General features: G+C 39.8%; 1 protein-coding gene across 2 annotated transcripts in view; it reads right to left on the bottom strand.

The window, feature by feature from the left end:
* Positions 1-19,564, bottom strand: part of BMPR2 (bone morphogenetic protein receptor type 2) — a 99,539-nt gene that overhangs the window by 7,078 nt on the left and 72,897 nt on the right. For both annotated transcript variants that reach the window (XM_066622580.1, XM_066622662.1), the window contains 8 exons: positions 12,733-12,843; positions 11,593-11,684; positions 10,435-10,665; positions 7,348-7,462; positions 5,266-5,426; positions 3,375-3,522; positions 2,476-2,612; positions 1,140-1,312 (listed from right to left, as the gene is read on the bottom strand). In XM_066622580.1, coding sequence (XP_066478677.1) covers positions 1,140-1,312; positions 2,476-2,612; positions 3,375-3,522; positions 5,266-5,426; positions 7,348-7,462; positions 10,435-10,665; positions 11,593-11,684; positions 12,733-12,843 — 1,168 coding nt within the window. The remainder of the gene's footprint in view (positions 1-1,139; positions 1,313-2,475; positions 2,613-3,374; positions 3,523-5,265; positions 5,427-7,347; positions 7,463-10,434; positions 10,666-11,592; positions 11,685-12,732; positions 12,844-19,564) is intronic.

Genomic DNA, 19,564 nt, shown 5'->3' with positions numbered 1-19,564 from the left:
AATAAAGGCTACTTCAGTCACTCTAGTTCTATCCCCTCCTTCATTTCATTATGTGGGGACAAGAAATATCAGTGCTTGAACCTTTGCCAGGAAATGCCCTGCTTGATCATATGGTATTTGAAGCTATTATGCTGTAAACTCGTGGGTATCAATGTGACCTTAGATTCTTAATGATGAAATGAAGCATCTATCCCCTGAATGACTTGTGTTTCACAGACTGAAATTTGCCATGTTTCATAAAGTACATAATTTCATCTTTCAGTTCCTGGAAGCAAAGCCAGGTACCTGACATAAGTCTGCCTTATAACTCTAGATTCTTTATACAGTCCAATACTGAACAATGTAAACAAACACTAATTCCCAGGAGTAGATGGTAACACACAACAGGTCAGATTTCAGGCACTCAGGCCCTTTACAAATGATCATTCAAAGAATGCCACAATTGCAATTTTTCCTTTGGGTCTTTCAAGTCTCTTTTCAGTCACTGTAATGCAACATCCTGTGTAACTGATGGAAAAGGAGAAAGGAATATTTTTTATAGAATTAGAGATAAATAGGATATAATCTCGCAACAGAAGGACAGCTATTTTCAGCGCCTTTTTCTCAGTATATGGTTTGATGCACAGGCATAAGAGATGGGAGGGCAGTTGTGTGATAATCACATCACAAAAAATATTCAGTAGGGGCCTTAGGGCCCAATACTATCCAATTTTCCAGCATCGGTGCAGCCGCAATGCAGCCCCAAGGTAGGGGAACAAATGTTCCCATACCTTAAGGAGGACTTTGTGACTGCTGCCCCCCCCAAAAGATGGAGTGCATGCCCCACTGGCATAGTTGCACTGGCATTGGAAAACTGGATAGGATTGGGCCCTTAGATGACTATTTCACAGAGCAATCACAATATAATGGAGGTGTTCAAGGGGAAGAAATGCATTTTGCCAGGTACAAAACTCCCTTGGCTCAAATTGCTGGAAAATGTGATATCCCTGCAACTAACACATAATCTTAAGAATGGACTGAGATCAACAAACCTACAAGCATACGAAATACCCTTTAGAAATGCTCATGTCATTCTGCCACATACAAAGATTCTGGGAATTTGCATGTGTCAAGACACCAATGCATTTAATACTACTTACCGCTCATTCTGCATAGCTGTAGACATAGGGTTAACTGTTGGGCTGACAGATTTATTCCTCTCCCAAATCATCATGAGTTCAGCCATTCTCTCTTCAGCACACTGGGCTGTCAGCCGAGCTTCTGCATCCTGATCCCAACAGTCTTCGATTGTCTCTTTAAGTGACCTCACAGCCTATAAAATAAAATGGCATTACATTTTCTGTCCCTTTGCTATACCTCCTCAACTTCAATGGTGCATGCTAACACCCAAGATTACTGTTTTTTAAAGTTAGAGTACATACCGTATTCTCTGTTTTGAAGTATCAGGTAATACTACATAACTGACATTTTAGATGTTTTTAAAAAATACTAAAGTGAGTAATCTTGTCTTCAACAGGAGTGCAAGTATTATTTTATTTGGGGGGTTCATTTGACAAGTGTGCCAATTTATAAAATGACAGTATAATTTCTTTCACTCCCAGGGCACTGAAAATACTTCTAAATATGTGTTGGTTGAAACAGTACATTTTTCCATAACATTACATGTGATATAAATGCATTACAAGATATGTGGTACAGGATGATAAATATGGTTCCAGATACAGATACTTCCTACTACAGAGGCAAGGTAGCTATAATCCGATGGAGAATGAAAATAGTTTTATCTGTTGATTAACTGTAGATGTTAATGAAGAAACAGAGCAGATCAAGCTGACTTTCATCAAAGTGGCCCCCCCAAAATAATACAGGTGGGTCCTCTATATCTGCAGATTTGGGACCCACAGATTTGATCCACTGCAGGTCCCAAATCTGTAGCTGAATATCCCTGAATATCCCAGACAGGATATTCCGGGAGCCTTTTTGAGGCCACAGAGGCCCTGTGCAACCTCTACAGGCCTCCAAAAGGCTCAAGACGCAACTGGAACAAGGTTCTGGTCCTAGAGCCCTTCTGGGCTGCAATCATAGATTTCATTATCATAACCATGGGTTTCATTATCAGTGGGTTTTGGTATCCATATGAAGGTGGGTCTGGGAACAGATTCCCCCACAGATACCGAAGTCCAATCTGTACAGTCATTTACTGTGCTAAACTAACCTGGACTGAACTTGCAAAAACATCTTAAATTCTTATATTTAAACATGTGGTTTTAGGCATTTAAAAAATTACAATAAAAATAGCATAGTATAAACTATTGAATATATAATGAAAGGATCACATCATCCTTTTAAAAAAAATTTCAACTCCATACCAACTTTTTGAATCCTATGCCAATACTGGGCCTTTGCTTCCATATTCTTAAAGTTTAAATAGTCTCAAATGCAAAGTAAAAGTAATATGCAGTTTGCTTCTCTCACCAAACTGTTCTCTTTCCAGGCCTCTGGGAATTTTGGTCGTTGCTTTTCCCTTGAAACAAGAACTTGCATATCTTCAAAAGTGGGATGGTTTCCAACTTCTATTTGGAATGCTGTCTGGAACTCTGGCACTGACTCTCCTGTTCGTAGCAAAAGTCATTTAATGTGCATCATAATGGACAAAATAATATAATCTGGGTACTGAAATTCAGGATCTACGAGTAGTAGAAAGGTGGCACTCAGTCATATTTTTTCCTTTTGTACTTTAATCAAGATGTGGCCTAGGCAACCAAAGAGCAGGCTGCAGAGAGACACTTATAAATGCTGGATGACTTCTGAACATTTTTACTGCGGCCAATCATTCAGTAGAATAGGCAGGCAACGTTTAGACATTTAGAATTGTCTTCCCTCTACAACTGGGTAATGAGATGCAATAGACTCACACTTCCATCTGAACACACGCATACTCTTCCCGCACTTGCACTGTGACTCTAAAATTGTGGCCTTAGAATAGCATAGGTTATAGAACAGGGTAAAAACTGTTTCATTTAGAAATAACTTGGATCTTAGCCAGGTGGATAAGGACCTGAATGAACATGACAAAACCTCCAACAATGCACAGGTGACTGCACCCTTGGTATCTATTCAATTGAACTGTCAGTAAGCATTTAAGCTTTCCTTAATACCTAAAGCTTATTGGAAGGATTAATTTATTATGAACCAAGGCTACGTATTTCGCCAAAAGCCACAACGTTCAATACCACTCTGCAGCACTAGATGGCACTGAATTAACTCTGACAAGTAGTGGGCTTTATAGTAAGTGTTACAGATCTCAATGAAAACACACACACACAAAATAACAGCAGATGTAACCAAAATAGTTTAATTAATGCCTCTATTACCTGGAAACAAGTCTGTGCATCTCATAAAAATCTCCCAGTAGATTAGGCCTAGTGCATACATATCTACTTGTTTCAGAGCCGATTCGCAATCCCTCAAGTTCACAGCTCCTTCCAGCACTTCAGGGGCCATGTAGCGGATTGTACCAACCTGCAGGAACAAGGAGTGGCATTCTCAAATTAGTGTTCAATATTTATTAAATCCTGTTTACAACTCCAATGTTTCAAAGGAGGAATGATGTTTTCAGTTATGTCTGTCGTCATTCTCAAGATTAAACTTTAGCTTGAACTTTAATAAAACCATTCCAGGGCCATGTGCTTTTGTTCTATTTTTATTAATGACATTTAAAACACCTGCATCCCTTTTATTGCCTTCTCATCCTCAACAGAAGTTAATGAAAAGAGTTTTTAAGGCAGTACTTTTATTAAGTAACTTCAGAGCAAAACCAAAAGTCTAACAAAAGGATGCTTAGCTTAAAAGCCAGTATTTCTTGACCTTAAATAGGAAAGCCTCTATTTCCAGCAGATGAAAGAACAGTCATAGCTGCATGTAAAGCAGGTATTATTAAAAGAATATATTTGTTCATACAGAGTAGGTGACAAACCATTTCGTTTCTTTCCACTCAGCAATAGTAAACACAAGAAATTGTTTCTAATCATTTTGAGATAGTGGCATCTTATACCAATTTTTGTAAAAACCTTAGTGATAAATTTTGTATTTGGGGAATGGCCATCCTTTAGATGAGCCCCAAAGAACTCAGTTCATACTGTACTATAAAAATGAAATAAAAGTTCTCTGGAATATATGGAGGCCAAATGGGATTTTTTTAGCTTAAAAAACAGAGAAGTTCTCTCTCGATTTTCTTTATAGGTGCAGTCACAAATAATTACAAAAGCATCTGCAGAGGGATTAGCCATTCCTTTATGCTTCAAGCTAAACATAAAGCAATTACTGAAAGTGCTAGAAAAGGTCTATTGGGTTCTGCAAGTCAATAATGGGCACAGAGTTCACCTGTCATTGCTTCTTGTTTGTCATTCTCAGTCTGACTTTGTTATGGTTAATGGTTACGGAAAGGTTAGCTAACAGGCTATATCAATATAAAGTGATAACCATCATTCCATCTTGCCAAATTATTAATACTCCACTGAGCCATTAACTCTAAGGGCTGATTCATAAATTATTATTAATATTATTCACATTATCTTGCTCTTCCTCCACAGGGCTCAGAGTGATATGTGTATCACCCAATTTTTATACTCTATCCTACAGGTGGGTGAATCAAACATTTGGATAAATCATATAATAATAGAAGAGATCCTCCAGGACTGGCTGTAGTGCTTTTTTAACTACAGACACAAAGCTACCTTCTGGAAACAAAAAGGTCATCTCCAATCTAGTGTGAAGAGAGGGATGCTGCTTTTTGTTTACCCAGCAAAGTTGGTAACTAGTCAACCAATTAGCAGGAGGTGTCAGGGGCATAGCTGTAGAGTCCTTCCATCAGTTTACTAGGACTATACATGGACTTTGTATCATATACAAAGTATATATTAATGTTTCAGGTAAGGTGTTCCCATTCCAAAATATTTACAAAAGCAGCAACCATGAAAGGATTAGAGCTCTACCTGTGAACTTCTTGACAAACAAGTCACAGTCTGGGACACACAAACATGCCCCTTATTCTAATATGGGACTTCTGCCTGCAGTTAGGCACATTAACATACTCTTGAGTTCTCTCTCACTGTTTCATATCCATTATTTATTCTCAAAGGAGTGACATAGCCATTACGTTCAATCTTTCTTCTTGAGGTTTTTAAGATTGTTCCAAAGCCCATCTTTCTTCCGCTGGGCATAATTTAATGACATCCGTTCTTTCTAGTGCCTGTTAATACTCACCTCACTAATTGCAGCATTGTCCTCCTCACCTGGGCGCACTAGTCTATTTCCTGTTAGCTTCATGGAGAGACCAAAATCACTAATGACACATGTTCCATCATTCTTCACCAATACGTTTCGGCTGTTCAAATCCCGATGGGAGATTGCAGGTTTGTAGCGATCTGTTTGAAAAACACTGTTTCAGAATTTCTACTTGTCTCTGTTCATATATTACAAAACAAACTACAGGTATTTTAAGGAAGAAACCAATTCCCATGCTTATGATGACAGCCCAAGAGTGTTAGCCCTTGGCAAAAGAAAACAGTTACAAAATTACCCACTAACTACCGTGTTTCCCCCAAAATAAGACACTGTCTTCTATTTTTTTTGGCTCAAAAAAACACACTAGGTCTTATTTTTTTCAGAAATCAGTCCCTTTATAGTTAATGGGACTTACTCCCTGGAAGATGTGGAGAGGGTGTCCCCTCAGCGCCCAGGAGGATGCCTGCCTGCCTACTCAGAAGTCACTCCCTTTATAGTTAAAGGGACCTACTCCCTGGAAGGTGTGGAGAGGGTGTCCCCTCAGTGCCCAGGAGGATGCCTGCCTTCCTGCCTACTCAGAAGTCAGTCCCTTTCCAGTTAAAGGGACTTACTCCTTGGAAAGTGCAGAGAGCCTCAGAGCCCGGTAGGCAGGGCTGCCTTGCTTGCTGCTTCCCACCTCAGCATCCTCTGCCCAAAGTAGCACAGCAGGTGCTTTCTAGGTGGCACGCACGGGAGTGCAGCATTCCCGGTTACGTTGTCCACCCACCCCCGCCCGAGGACCCCTTCCAGGGCGCCCCCCTGTCCCAGCCCTGATCACAACTAGGTCTTATTTTCGGGAAAATAGGGTAGCAATGCTTTACTACAGAGACACCTTTTAATTTTTATTGTCTTTGTAGGATGTACCCTAAATATCCCCAATCTTTCTCCAGCAAGACTTTTTCCACCATCCGTTTCATCAGGCTAACTACAGTACAAAAAGTACCAGTCACACAAAAATAGGCAAATACCACTAAGCTTTGCTGTTTGAGTTATTTAGAACAGTGGTTCTCACATTTTTAGCACTGAGACCCACTTTTAGAATGAGAATCTGTCAGGATCCACCGGAAGTGATGTCATGACCAGAAGTGACACCATCAAGCAGGAAAATTAACAACCCTGGGCTGCAATACTACCCAAACTTCCCCAAGAGTAAGTCCCATTCACTATCATTGCTACTATATACAGGGTAGCCTGTTAAAAGCACAGATCTGTAACACTTCCCCAATACAGTCACACGCCATGGTAGCATAAAGTATTAAAAATAAAATATTGAAATGAATGGGGACCCACCTGAAATTGGCTTGTGACCCACCTAGTGGGTCCCTACCCTCAGTTTGAGAAACACTGATTTAGAAGGATGCATGCACACATCAACAAGAATAAATGCACTCAAAGAAGCACAAGAATGTTTTGAACAGGAATGTTTACAGCATTTTCTGCTTACCACAGGATTGGAAGCAGAGCTAAAACAACTTAAAATCTTCAACCAGTGCAGCTTTCATGTGAACACAGCCTGATAGCCAAGTAACTGCAGGGATTCCACTGTGGGATCTGCTGAACTTCTGAAGGCAATCTGATTACCAGTATTTTCTATCTATAATGTGGAATGTCTATACAGGGTCCTTGTTCATTTATAAATAATTACAGAACAGATCCCACAGTTTTGCTGAGACAGGCATAACTTCTAAACATCGGTACCACTATTTTGACAGATATTTTATTATTTTTATAATCTCCATTTTATTCACACACAAAATACTTTGCTTTGCTGCTGAGGCTGCACTATAACCAATACACAGAGAGTATCTGAAATAAGTTGTTCAAAATTAAGACAACAGCCATGACTAATTATCTAAAAGAATGTCCAACTAAACTTGCTTAAGTGCATAAAATGGCCATACAATTTTTCAAGCAAGTTGCTTATTTTGGCTGATGGAAATGTTTGTGATGTCTTAAAATATGTGCTGCTCAAGGGTCAATCCTGAATTATCTTCATGCAAACTTGCACTCTCTAGGTCTTACCTCCTCTAGGTAATTCTGTGTGAAGGTATGCCAGACCCCTAGTTATAGAATGTGCCAAACGACAAGAGCTCACCCAGTCACTGGCATGAAGACTCAAATACCTGCACAAAGAACCCTAGAAAAAGAATAGTGTACTTCATTAGGTTCATGAACCAAGGCATTTCCTTTTCAAGGACTATGTCTATATTTTTAATCATTATTTTATCTGAAAAGACGAGGGATTGCAATGATTAACAGCAAAACTAGGTCAAAGCATTTCATGCCTCTGCTAGGTTTATCTACTATATACTTACACATACCCTTTTGCCAGATGCATTGACCTCATGATAGCAAAAGCAAAATGGCAAGTACTTTTGTGGGGAGAAATAAGAAATGGATCGGTAAACACCCCTTCTGGCCTTACTCAGACTGCATGTTTGAGCATAATCTTGCCAGCAAGGTTCAATGTCCAGTTAAGACATCTGGTCTTGAAAACAAGCAATTCCATAGTTGGTCATTCCTACGAACACACTTTCTTTCAAAGGGGTTACATATTTGCAGTAAACTATTATTATTGTGTCCTTATACTTGGACAAATATACAAATCTAATAAATAAATAAATTCTGTGTGGAGTGCGATGTATTTGCCTTCAGGACGGCTCATAGCTCAAGGAACTTACTCCCTGCTTCTCCTTGGCTTATATAAGCTTCTTCACACAGCAATTTGCTCAGCATGAAAATCATGTTACCTTCATTGGAGCATACCACCTAGGTTTCTTATTGTAGGGTGGCAATAAAGAATCAGTTCATCACATCACCACCTGCTAGTAGATTTCCCAATCCAAGCAATGGTAGCTTGTTTGCAAATCACCACATGTATAAATAGATGATGTACACACAAATCCGGTCACTCAATCAGGACAGTATGTGCAGCACCCCCAATTCTATATTCAGTATTATCGACAACATTGATCACTTGTATGTGTGATTAATGTGATTATCACAATCAAAGTAGACTGCCCTGATAATCTGAACTCAAGTAAGTGCACCCAGTCAGGTGTGCACAGCAATATAAATGCAGGCCTCTAGCATGGGGTCAGAGTAGATTTTCCTCCATGGCCATAATCAGTCTGCTGACACTATCTCTGGGTACAGCTAATTGAGAATCAGATACTAATCTATGTTTCTACTTTTCTGTATTACCCATTGGACTAGCTTCTTTACTGAAGTTCAAAAACAACATTACATGCAATTAAATTTAGATCAAAATGTCACTGAGTGAGCAGAAAGAAGTTTTGCTTGCACAGAAAGCCCTCCTACACTTCCATCAATTGTCCTAACACACTGCAGACCTGCATACCACATCACATACCATTTGGGAGGACCTACCAGCCCTTAGAAACAAAGCCTCCCTTTTTGTCCGGAGAGCGAAGTGGGTAGGAAGAAAGACAAAATCAGGAAGTCCACCTCATGTGAGCAGGAAGTGATGTGCCCTCTGCTAGCACAACAGCTCCTTTAAACCCAAGCTATGGGTTTAAACCCAAGATATGGACTCATTTTCCAGACCTCTTGGCAAAAGACCTATGTCATCTAGGAGAGTTAACCTGCAATGCATTTATTATTAGCAGTATAAATGAGAGCAAAAGATCAAGTGTCTTTAAAATTGGAATGTGAAGCATCTGAATATTTTGTGTCAAAAAGACTGATGACAGTTAATTGAAATATGAAAAATTAATATTCATATTCAAATGCTAGAGTAGTTTTGTTAACTTAATTTAACCATATATCAAGAGGTTAGGAGTGCCTAATTTTTAGCTTGCTCTGATCAAATTTTGGCAAGTAGCCACAATTGGTGCAAGCTTGACAATATTAAAGAAGGAGATGCAAATTGATTTCCCAAAAGCCTTAAGTATGTTTCATAGAATGGTAACCATCCACTGTTATGGGTGAAGAAAAAAGCATACACCTGGGGTCATAACTGGGTGCTCCTTGCCCAACAACCCCATGGATGCAGCCACTGAAAACCTAGGATGCTCCTATCTTTGGTTCCTCTTCTTTTTCCTAGAGTGCGGTGTTCCAAAAGAGACAGAAACTTGAGAACTGGTTTGCATAAAATTGAACTCTTAACATCCCTTTCTCTAACCTGAGCTATGCTATTGTCCAACATGCTTAACAATACACTAGAACAGTGTTTCTCAAACTGTGGGTCAGTACCCACTAGGTGGGCTGCGAGCCAATTTCAGGTGGGTCCCCACTCATTTCAATATTTTATTTTTAATATATTAGACTTGATGCTACTATGGTATGTGCCTGCATTTGAGGAAATGTTACAGACCTGTACTTTTAACAAGCTACTATGTATATTCTTTTAATAATGATAGTAAAAATTTTCCTGCTTGATGATGTCACGTCCGGTCATGACATCACTTCCAGTGTGTCCTGACAGTTTCTCATTCTAAAAAGTGGGTCCCAGTGCTAAAAGTTTGAGAACTAATAATATAGTGCAGTGGTTTTCACACATTTAGCACTGGGACCCATTTTTTAGAATGCAAATCTGTTGGGACCCACCAGAAGTGATGTCATGACTGGAAGTGACATCCTCAAGCAGGAAAATTTTGAACAATCCTATGCTGCAATCCTACCCACACTTACCCAAGAGTATGTCCCATTTACTATCATTGTTAAAACATAGACATAGTAGCCTGTCAAAAGTACAGACCTGTAACATTTCCCCAAAAGCACTCATATACCATGGAAATATCAAGTCTAATATATTAATAAAATATTGAAATGCATAGGGACTCATCTGAAATTGGCTCGCGACCCACCAAGTGGGTCCCGATCCACAGAGTGAGAAATTCTGCACTAGAAGAACAGCATACAGGTATTTTTGAAACTGTAGACTCCCATGCAATGTTTTTACATTAGCTATAACTAGAGGTGTTTGTTTCTGGTGAATAAGATAGGATTACAGCCCAAGTCTTACTGAACACAATGGGCTTACTTTTGATTAAGGTAAACAAGACCATTTTCAAGCTCCTCTAGCCATAACACAAATCCACTCTATTTTACCGCTAGATGTCCAGAATAGCTCTTTAAATTACTTACGTTAGGGTAATATTCCATCACTAATAAATATTCCATTCTTCCATCTGCAGTGAATCTTTCATCCCCCACAATAAAGTGGGCAATATTGTCATGTTCCATCAGTGGGATTCGGTAGATGCTCCTCTCGTTAATAAAGTTCTGCCGATTAGTGAAGGAAAACACTTTTACAGCTACAGGCCGCTCATCTAAGGAGCCTTTATACACTGCTCCATATCTCCCTCGACCAATTAGCTGCGGAAAAAAAATGTAAAGCTGAACATCAAACGTCGAATACACATTCCGGTCACAATCCAGTGTAAAGGCATTTATTGTTTTATATTTTGTATATTTTTAATATAAGCTGCCTTGAGCATTTGCTCAGGCATAGAAAAGGCAGGATACAAATCTTTAAAATAAATAAAGTCAGGCACACTTTATTCCTTTCAAGCATTTATTAGTCCACTTTCTAAGACTGAAGAGTGACTGACAGTTAACACAAATGAAACCTGCTGATATTTAAAAGCTTAATAAGTAACTTAAAGAGCATGTCAGATTGTAATCCTCCATTTGTAAAGTACTTTCACAGATACAGATTTCATGTTTACTCAGAGGCCAGGAGGCTTTTGCACAAACTAAGAAGTACTTCTTTGCATGTACAAGAAGGGTATCCTTCTGGCAGCAGCATCTCACACTGCACTGAATGCTGCTTCAGAGGGTTTCCAACCCCCAAATGGTTTGGGGTGTAGTTTTATTAAGAGACTTGGTTTTGTTTCGAGTAGGCCTCTGTGACAGTATTCAGCCCAGGTACACAGCAAACTTGCAAATAGCCATAACATTTGCTTTCCAATATCAGCTGCTAACCCAGCTCAATTCACTCATTCTTGATAAAACATTAATTGATGAATATTTACATATTCATATTTAATCTTTACATATTATGTAAATACTATTATGTATTTGCTCATATTATGTTCATACTACATAAGTAGAGAACTCTTATATTCACTGAGCTGCTAAGGGTGGAAAAGTACTGCCATGCTATTAAATAATTATCATTGTGCCCATTAAGGACAGAAAATTTAAATACCTACTTGTACATTTGGTAGAAAATTTATCTGACAATTTGTAAATCACATGAAGCATAAAGATCAACCTACAAACCCCAAACAGTATACTTACCTCCAGCAGTTTCAAACTATCCAAGTCTAATGAAGGTTCTGATGTTGCCGCTTCCATCATGTTCATACTATGCAGACCTTGTTTACGATCCCCTGTAGGTAACAAGACCTGGTTAAAATTATATGCGAATATGGCCAAAAAGCATTGGCAATAGCACTACATATTCTGGCAATGATAAATCTATCTCAGATATGCTTTTCAAAGATCTTTAATAAATTAGAGAAAAAGGCAGCATTAGTAAGGATGATGGTTGCATGCTCTGCTGTTCCATGTATCATCTCCCCTATGTGGAGGTCATCTGCAACAGTCTTCACAAGAGGATGCTCCAGGCCTTGCCTGTGATGTTAAAAGAAACTTTTTCCAAAGTTGTCTCTTATCACATGAAAAGTTTTTTTTTTTGCTCATATTAGTTGCCTATGAAGGTGAAGAACTCTCTTCAACAGTGGTTCCCAATCTTTAGGAGCCCCCAGACCACTGAAGGAAAAACTGGAATAGTTGTGGACCAAATGCAACATCCCCCTCCCCCCCCCAAACAAAAAATACAATTAAATTTGGTTGTCTGTGGAGAAGCACTTCGTGAGTCATTGTCAGCTGCAGCTAGTCCATTCTCCACCCTCTTGGACAGTCCAAGGGGACATGTCTTGCTGAGCAAGCGCCTCTCCCCCACAGACTACCAGAGAGGGCAGAGAACTTCAGTGTTGACTGTGGGCAGTCTCTTCTTCGTTCTCTCTGGTGATCTGAGGGAGCGCACTGGCTCATAAGACACTGAAAGTGATCAAAGGTAATTTTTTTTCTCCTCCTGAGACTTCACAAACCACTTCTCAGGGTCTCATGATCCACAGGTTGGGAACTACTGCTCTACAAGAAAAAGGGGATCAGGTACGTTGGGGAAGAAAAGATATGTGAGCATGCAGAGTGGATGATGGTATGCCAGACAGTGGGGGCACTATGGAAACTCATTTCAGGGCTTTGTCCCAGCAATCTGGTGCTGGTTTTGTAGGGAGTGCTTCTGGTCTTTCAACATTTACTGAAATGTATCGAGTCAGCACTGCAAACAGAACTGAAGAGCAAAGAATCTAGAAGTGATCACAATGAAGAAAAAAGCTAAAATTATTTTTTAAAAATCATCAAGAAACTTACCTGCAAGCATCCTGTATCCAAAGAAAAGAGCAACTATCAAAACAGCCAACACAGACACTGAAGCCAGAGCAATGACAATTGTTTCATCTCGGTGAAGTGAAATAGATGGATCTGAAAGAAATCAAGTAATCTCCAATTACCTCTTCATACAGCATAAGTTTCTCAGAAGGAATCAGCAGGGCTGAGGAAGGGGGGCAGGGGAGGCAAAATTCCTGCCATGACAAAAAAAAGTCTGGTTTGTAGGAAATTTTAGAAAAGGAGAGCAATCAGGCATCTTGTTCCTGTCCCAAGGCCAGCTCTCAGCAGCCCTGGGAATAAGATACCCACTGGAGAACAAATGAAAGATCATTGTTAGACCAGCAACTGCATTACATACCCCTAATATTAAAACCTACAACTTATTTACAGATGAGAATCTAGCACTTTTTTTTAGTCCTGAGAATGACCATTCCAAAGTTGGACAAAAGATAGTGTTCAAGTGCACAATATTGTTCCTTGGAATACTATTTCAAACCACTGACCACACTATGGTCTCAGAAAAGTCAAGTTGTCAGTTTGTTCCAAGAATAAAAAAAAGTCAAAGTCAAAAATCAATGAGAGACTTTTGAGAAACTGAAATCACTAATCAAAAACACAAAGCACTATATGCTAGTATTGCACTAGATCATCTCTCACAGAAGGCAGTCAGACATAATGCTCAACCATGCGTTAACATTATGAAAGCAAGCAGACACTCAGGTTCATGTGATCCTTCCCCTCTTCGTGCAGCAAGACAAGACATTTCTGATGTTGGCTTACAGTTTCTTCCAAACTTGGCAAACTATGGTTTTCAAATGTTGTCCAACAGGTGAATAAACAGTGATCATAGCCTGTCTTATTCTAACTTTTGTTTCCATTTGCAACTCTTCCAAACTTTTACACTAATAACGGAGATACAAAGTCACTAGGTTTGTGCAAATTTCCTTACTGTGAACAAAGGTTTATTAGGTTTCACATTTCCCTAAAATCCCAGGTATAACTCAATTCCACCAGATTTAATCAATGTTTACATAAAAATCAATGTTTATATAAAAATAGCCAATCTCTATTTTCTCACTTTTCTCATGTACTAGCTCATTAACTAGTACAGCACAGTGCTGAGAGACTGAACTATGTTAACCAAGAAATCCTGGTTCAAATCTCTGTTCTGCCTTGAACTTACTAGGTGGTGGTAGTCTACTCCCTCTAGGTCACCTAGGGGTAACACAGATTTACCCTTCAGGGTTATTATAAAGGTGACTAAGGTTAGGTATGCACAAAATGCTTCTACTAAGTATTAGTATTACTTATTTCACAATCCATTATAGATATTCCTCCATGTTCCCCCCACCCCTTTTTCAGATCTTGCTTCAGCTTTGTAAGACTTTGTATAGGAAAGATATAAAAATGTAATGTGGAGGGGGAAACCAGAAAGACAAAAATGCAAAGAACAATCGTGGGAGAATGCAGACTGTATGGATTATAAACATGGGAGTGTGCACACTGTACAAAGTTCAAGATGCATACCTCATGGGAATTGCTGAGAACAAGAAGATTATGCAATACTGTTGTTCAGGAATTTAACAGAACTGTGCCAGCATGGACACAGGCAAAGTAGCAAGCACTGCCTTGAACTTTTCAGTTTGGACAGGTTATCTGTTAATGAATTGTGAGTTTCCTGAAAGTAATATCTTCTTTGTTAAAGCTAAAGAAAATCAAATCTGTTACAACTGATATTAAATAATATTTCAAAATAGTTTAAAGTATTAGTCAATTGGACAAAACTAACATATGTTAATAAAATAATTCAGGAAAGCTATCTGGTATAAGCACATTAATCATCAGCTCATTCCTTTTTTACATTATTCAGCAAGGATTTGGGAGAATAATTCCATAGTGTTATCTATTGGGTTTTCCCCTGTACCTGCCCCCAACCCACACCCAAAAGAAGAGTCAGAATGAGGGCCCACTGCTCTAAACAGTTGTGGCTACTCTAATAAGTGCAACATCCATCCATTCATCCTAAATTACATGATTCATCTCTCACAAGGGAATGCACATTAAATACCTACTCCACACATAAACATAGCAACCTTTGTCTTCCACTTTTCCCATGTACAATACTTTAATACTCTCCAGCATAGGAAGTGCTTGTTTTTAATCTATTTATGAAGACTTGTTAGAGGGAGCAATACTCTGTCATGATCACACACAACCTTAAGCTGTCACACACAACCTGCTATCTTAAAGAGAACTTTCATAACTATTGAATCAAGGGAGTTCTCTTTGCAAATGGTTTGTGCTATATGAAATTTCAGGGATTAGACTGTGACCACAAACAGCCTCTGGAATGGCCTTCATATAGAATAATATTTGTAGATGTAGAGCTCCTCTGCAAAACAAAGCTTCTGTTTTCTCAAGGTGGTTTGAAATACTGTACATTTGACTGGACACACTGTAAGCCCATTTATGCCTTCATATTTGTAGACCCAAATATTAATGGTGGTCTCAAAATGGAAGAAATTAGAATATTTACTGGGCTCTCAAAATGTTCTGTCTAAAATACAGGTTATGACTGAAGAAAAAAATGAAGTTTAGACACAGTTCTAATCCTACTATTGTTTAACATCTGCAGCAATAAACTGATTTTCTGGTTACAGAGCAGATGTAGCTGGTAGATGTACCTTTCTACTGTGATAACTTTATTCCCAATTTAGAGCTAATCAACAAGCCAAGAAAATCACAACTGCTGGAAGCTCTGAATTTAGCAGGTTTATCTAATTGATTTTGTTCTACAAATGCCATACATTTGTTAGCTATGAGTTAAGAGGTTTAAGAAGAAATAAGCATTCAGCCTAAACAATAATAAAAAAATCTGCTTCCAGCTTTTACGCATTCTCTAAAAAAGCAGGGAGATGAGATGTTATTGTTCAGATATGCTATATTTGGATACAAGGATTATATTGACTATAACTAAGCAGTTTGATTTTATTTACAGAACATTCTAGATTGCAGTTCATGACTACCTGTTTGGACATACATATATATTAAATACTTAAAAAGATGGTGAAAAGAAGCATTTTTACTGGTATATGAAGAGCTTTGGGATTTTTCAATTGCTGTGTTATTCAATCCAACATCTGTTTAATGGCAATCTTTTTGTTATTATTATGAATATTTATATACCAGTGGTTCTCAAACTATGGGTTGGGACCCACTTGGTGAGTCGCTATCCGATTTCTGGTGGGTTGCGAGAAGCTGACAGCAGCCATTTTGGAAGATGGCAAAAGACCTAGGCGGCGCCATTTTGGAAGTGGGCAAAGCCTGGGCTTCACCATTTTAAGCTTCCTGGCTTAAACATCTTCCAGCTCTGACATCAGTGATGTCACTTCCTGTTTGATGATGTCATTTCTGACTATGACATCACTTCCAGGTTGTTGACTTCCGATCACTTCCGATGGGCCCCAGACAGATTGTCATTCTCAGAAGTGGGTCCCGGGCTAAAAAGGATGAGAACCACTGTTATACGCGTATACCATTATTCAATAAGGAGTAGTTCCCAAGGCAATTTAACATAGCTAAAGAAATAAATGAATGGTTCCCTGTTTCCAAAGGGCTCACAATCTTAAGAAAAAAAAAGACATAAAAGACACCAGCAACAGCCACTACAGAAGATGCCATGCTGAGTGAAGAGGAACAGTTGCTCTTCCACTGCTAAATATAAGCCACTTTAAAAGGTGCCCCTTTGACCAGTTCAGTAGTTCTAGGCAAGTAGGGATGGCCATTATAGCAGTAATGTTTTCCTATTTGAACCATAACAAAGGAAGAATAACCAACAGGCTTTGAACTTTAATTTCCTATCATGTTAATCACTGTGCTACCTTCATATTCTCACCTCATTAGTTTCTCCTCTCACTGGTTTACAGTCTTTTTAATGGCAATTGAATACGCTCCTCAATTGCTCAGCTATTCTTTTGGCAAGCTGCAAGCTTTCTGCCCAAGTACTATATTATCTTTTTTGCTAGCTATCTTCCTGTGCAGAAGAACTTCATCAGAATCTTTGAAGAGCCTCCAGAATCTCTTAACAGGCAAGACTGATCATCGTAGATACTCACCTATAGGACGATAAATTTGTCCCAACAGATAGCTCCTGAATCTACCCTTCGCCTTATCTGCGGGGCCACTCGGGGTCAGGGCTATTTCAGGCACACTGCGGAGCAGCTGTGGTGCTGCTGGGGAGGGTGACATGCCACCCGCTCCCCCACCGCACGCAGGGAGCCTTACGGAGCTGCTCTGCTCACCTGCTGCTCCCTCCTTTCCAACTGGAATAGGGAGACTGACGGAGCTGCTCTGCTTGCCTGCCTCCCTCCCTCCTCGTTGCTCCTCCTGGGCATTGCAGTCCCACCTGCTCAGGCTCCCCGAGCCTGGTCTCCTTGGCTCTGACTTCCTCCTCCTCCACCCCTGCTTGTCTTCGCAAGGACAGGAAAGGGGAGCAGGAACCTGGAGTGCGTCCCATGCGTGTCGTCAGTGGGGCTTACTCCCAGGAAAGTGCGCATAGTATGGCACCCTTTGAGCCCAAGCCTGTGCATGCCTACTCAGAAGTAACTTCCATTCCTGTCAATGGGGCTTACTCCCAGGAAAGTTCACATAGGATGGCAGCCTTTGAGCCCAAGCCAGTGCATGCCTACTCAGAAGTAAGTTCCATTATTGTTAATGGAGCTTACTTCCAGGAAAAGATCATAGCTTGAAGATGGGGAGAGAGACGGGAGGGCTGCTTCTTCATGCAGAGTCTACAGCTCTGCATCTGCTTCTTCCGAGCAAGAGGGAGGAGGGGAGCCCCACCCACAGCCTCCCTCCCTCCGGCCCCCACTCCTGCACTGCCTGCTTCTCTCTGCCCTTCAGCCCCAGCCCCTCTCTTCCCTCCACCAGCCTTCACTCTGTTGTACTGTTTTCTCCCTTCTCTTCTCCCTCCCCCACTGTCCCTCTTTCTCTGCCCCCTATTTACAAGCCATGCAAATCAGGGAAACTGACCAGGAAACCCTCTGACAGCCTTGATCCTGTTGTAAATCAAGAGGAGGAAACAGCCCTCAGACCAGGTGAGGGTGGGCTTGTTGCAGCTGCAGGATGTCCCTTCCCTGAAAGTGGAAACACTCCCATCAAATGTCTCACAAACTACAATTTAGAGCACCATTACTTAGGAATAACACCCAGGGAAAGCAATGGGTCTGCTTCTGAGTAAATAGGGTTTCAGCTATGTGCAGCTGCACTTGGTCACAGCCATTTGCTGTTGCTTGTCTCTGCTGTGAATTGAATTGCACACTCCCAGTTGTGTTCTAAGTTGTATGTTATATGTAACGCTTCTGGCTTAAGAGCAGAAGACTCTGCCTTTGCACTGTTTTGCATCAGAAGTGTCCTGAGAAATTCTGAGTGATAGATCACTTTTTTATGTTTTAGTTTTTTTCCTGTGCTGGTTTTCAATCACTGGTTCATACATGAATTGATCACCAAAAATTAGCTATTGGTGGGGCTTTCACAGTCAACTAGCTACCTCCCTTCCTGGCCCTGTAAGGCATTCTGGAACACTGCCATTATTCCATTCTCTTTCAAGTACCCCTAAAGGTCCAGTTGAGTGCCCCTGGGGGTACATGAACCCCAGGTTGGGAACCACTGTTCTATTAGTATGTTGTTTACAGTGCAGTTACTCTTTGATAGTGTTTACAAAAAGATGGTGAAGACCAGAATTTAAAAGTTAATGAACAAAAATTAATCTTATGATCTTTAATTATATTTTTAATAAATCAGAGACTGTTAGTTCTTAGGTAACAATTACTGGTAGGTTATTTTTCAGGATCTGACCTAGGGTAAAATCAGACAAAACTATAATCAGACCCCCCCCCCAAGTTTATAACCCCAACATATCTGAGGGTCATAGAAAATTCTATGATTCTTGCCTCAAATCTGCCCTTGACTTATCTGTGAGATCAACTTATGAGCGGGTGTCTGCGGTATTTACACAAAGCCGCGGTCCTAGATGAATATCATCCCCCCAGGATGCAGCAATATTGCAAATCTGACAGGGATGTGTGTCATATGTTCCAAAATATATAATACTATAGTATAATATAGTAATAATTCTATAATAATACTATTGGTAATAATACATTACCACTGGTATTTTTCAGAAGCACGGACTGTTGAGATATTCGCATACAGAAGTTAGTATCAACAGTGGCATGGCACTAGAGATGCTTGGTGCTGGAGATGCATATTGTCCCACAGTACCTCACCACCAGCACATGAATGTTAATTAGGGATCATGTTCTAATTCTGTTCTTGCCAGCAAAGATATTTCTGTCCCTGCTTCCCTGAGGCATCTGGTGGACCACTGGGAGATACAGGAAGCTGGACTGGATGGTTGAAACAATGCACTGACTTATCTTCTAATACATGGCATAAAAGGCATAATTTATTTTAATTTATTTAAAACATTTATACCCCACATTTCCAAAAACTCAAGGCAGCTATTGTGTTTCATATGTGGCTAGTAAATTTAAGTACACTTTGAGATTTTTAGAATGATGTTGCTTGGAATATAAAATTCCATTATAACTTTTTCAACCACAGCATGAAACTGCAGCCATAAAATCTTATTAGAATATAGTCTCTACATGGATTCTGCAGTAAACCTTTGCTAAGCAAGACACTAGATTCCTGATCACAGATGTTTTCTGTAAAATCCATGTGGTTTCAACACAGATGTATTATTCTTTTAGCGATGAAAAATGATATTCTGGAATCAATCCAGAAATCTTTT

The sequence above is a fragment of the Tiliqua scincoides genome, chromosome 1, assembly GCF_035046505.1.
Source record: "Tiliqua scincoides isolate rTilSci1 chromosome 1, rTilSci1.hap2, whole genome shotgun sequence".
Lineage (NCBI taxonomy): Eukaryota > Metazoa > Chordata > Lepidosauria > Squamata > Scincidae > Tiliqua > Tiliqua scincoides.
Note: the sequence above shows the minus strand (reverse complement) of the source record. Positions and strands in the feature narration are given on the sequence as shown.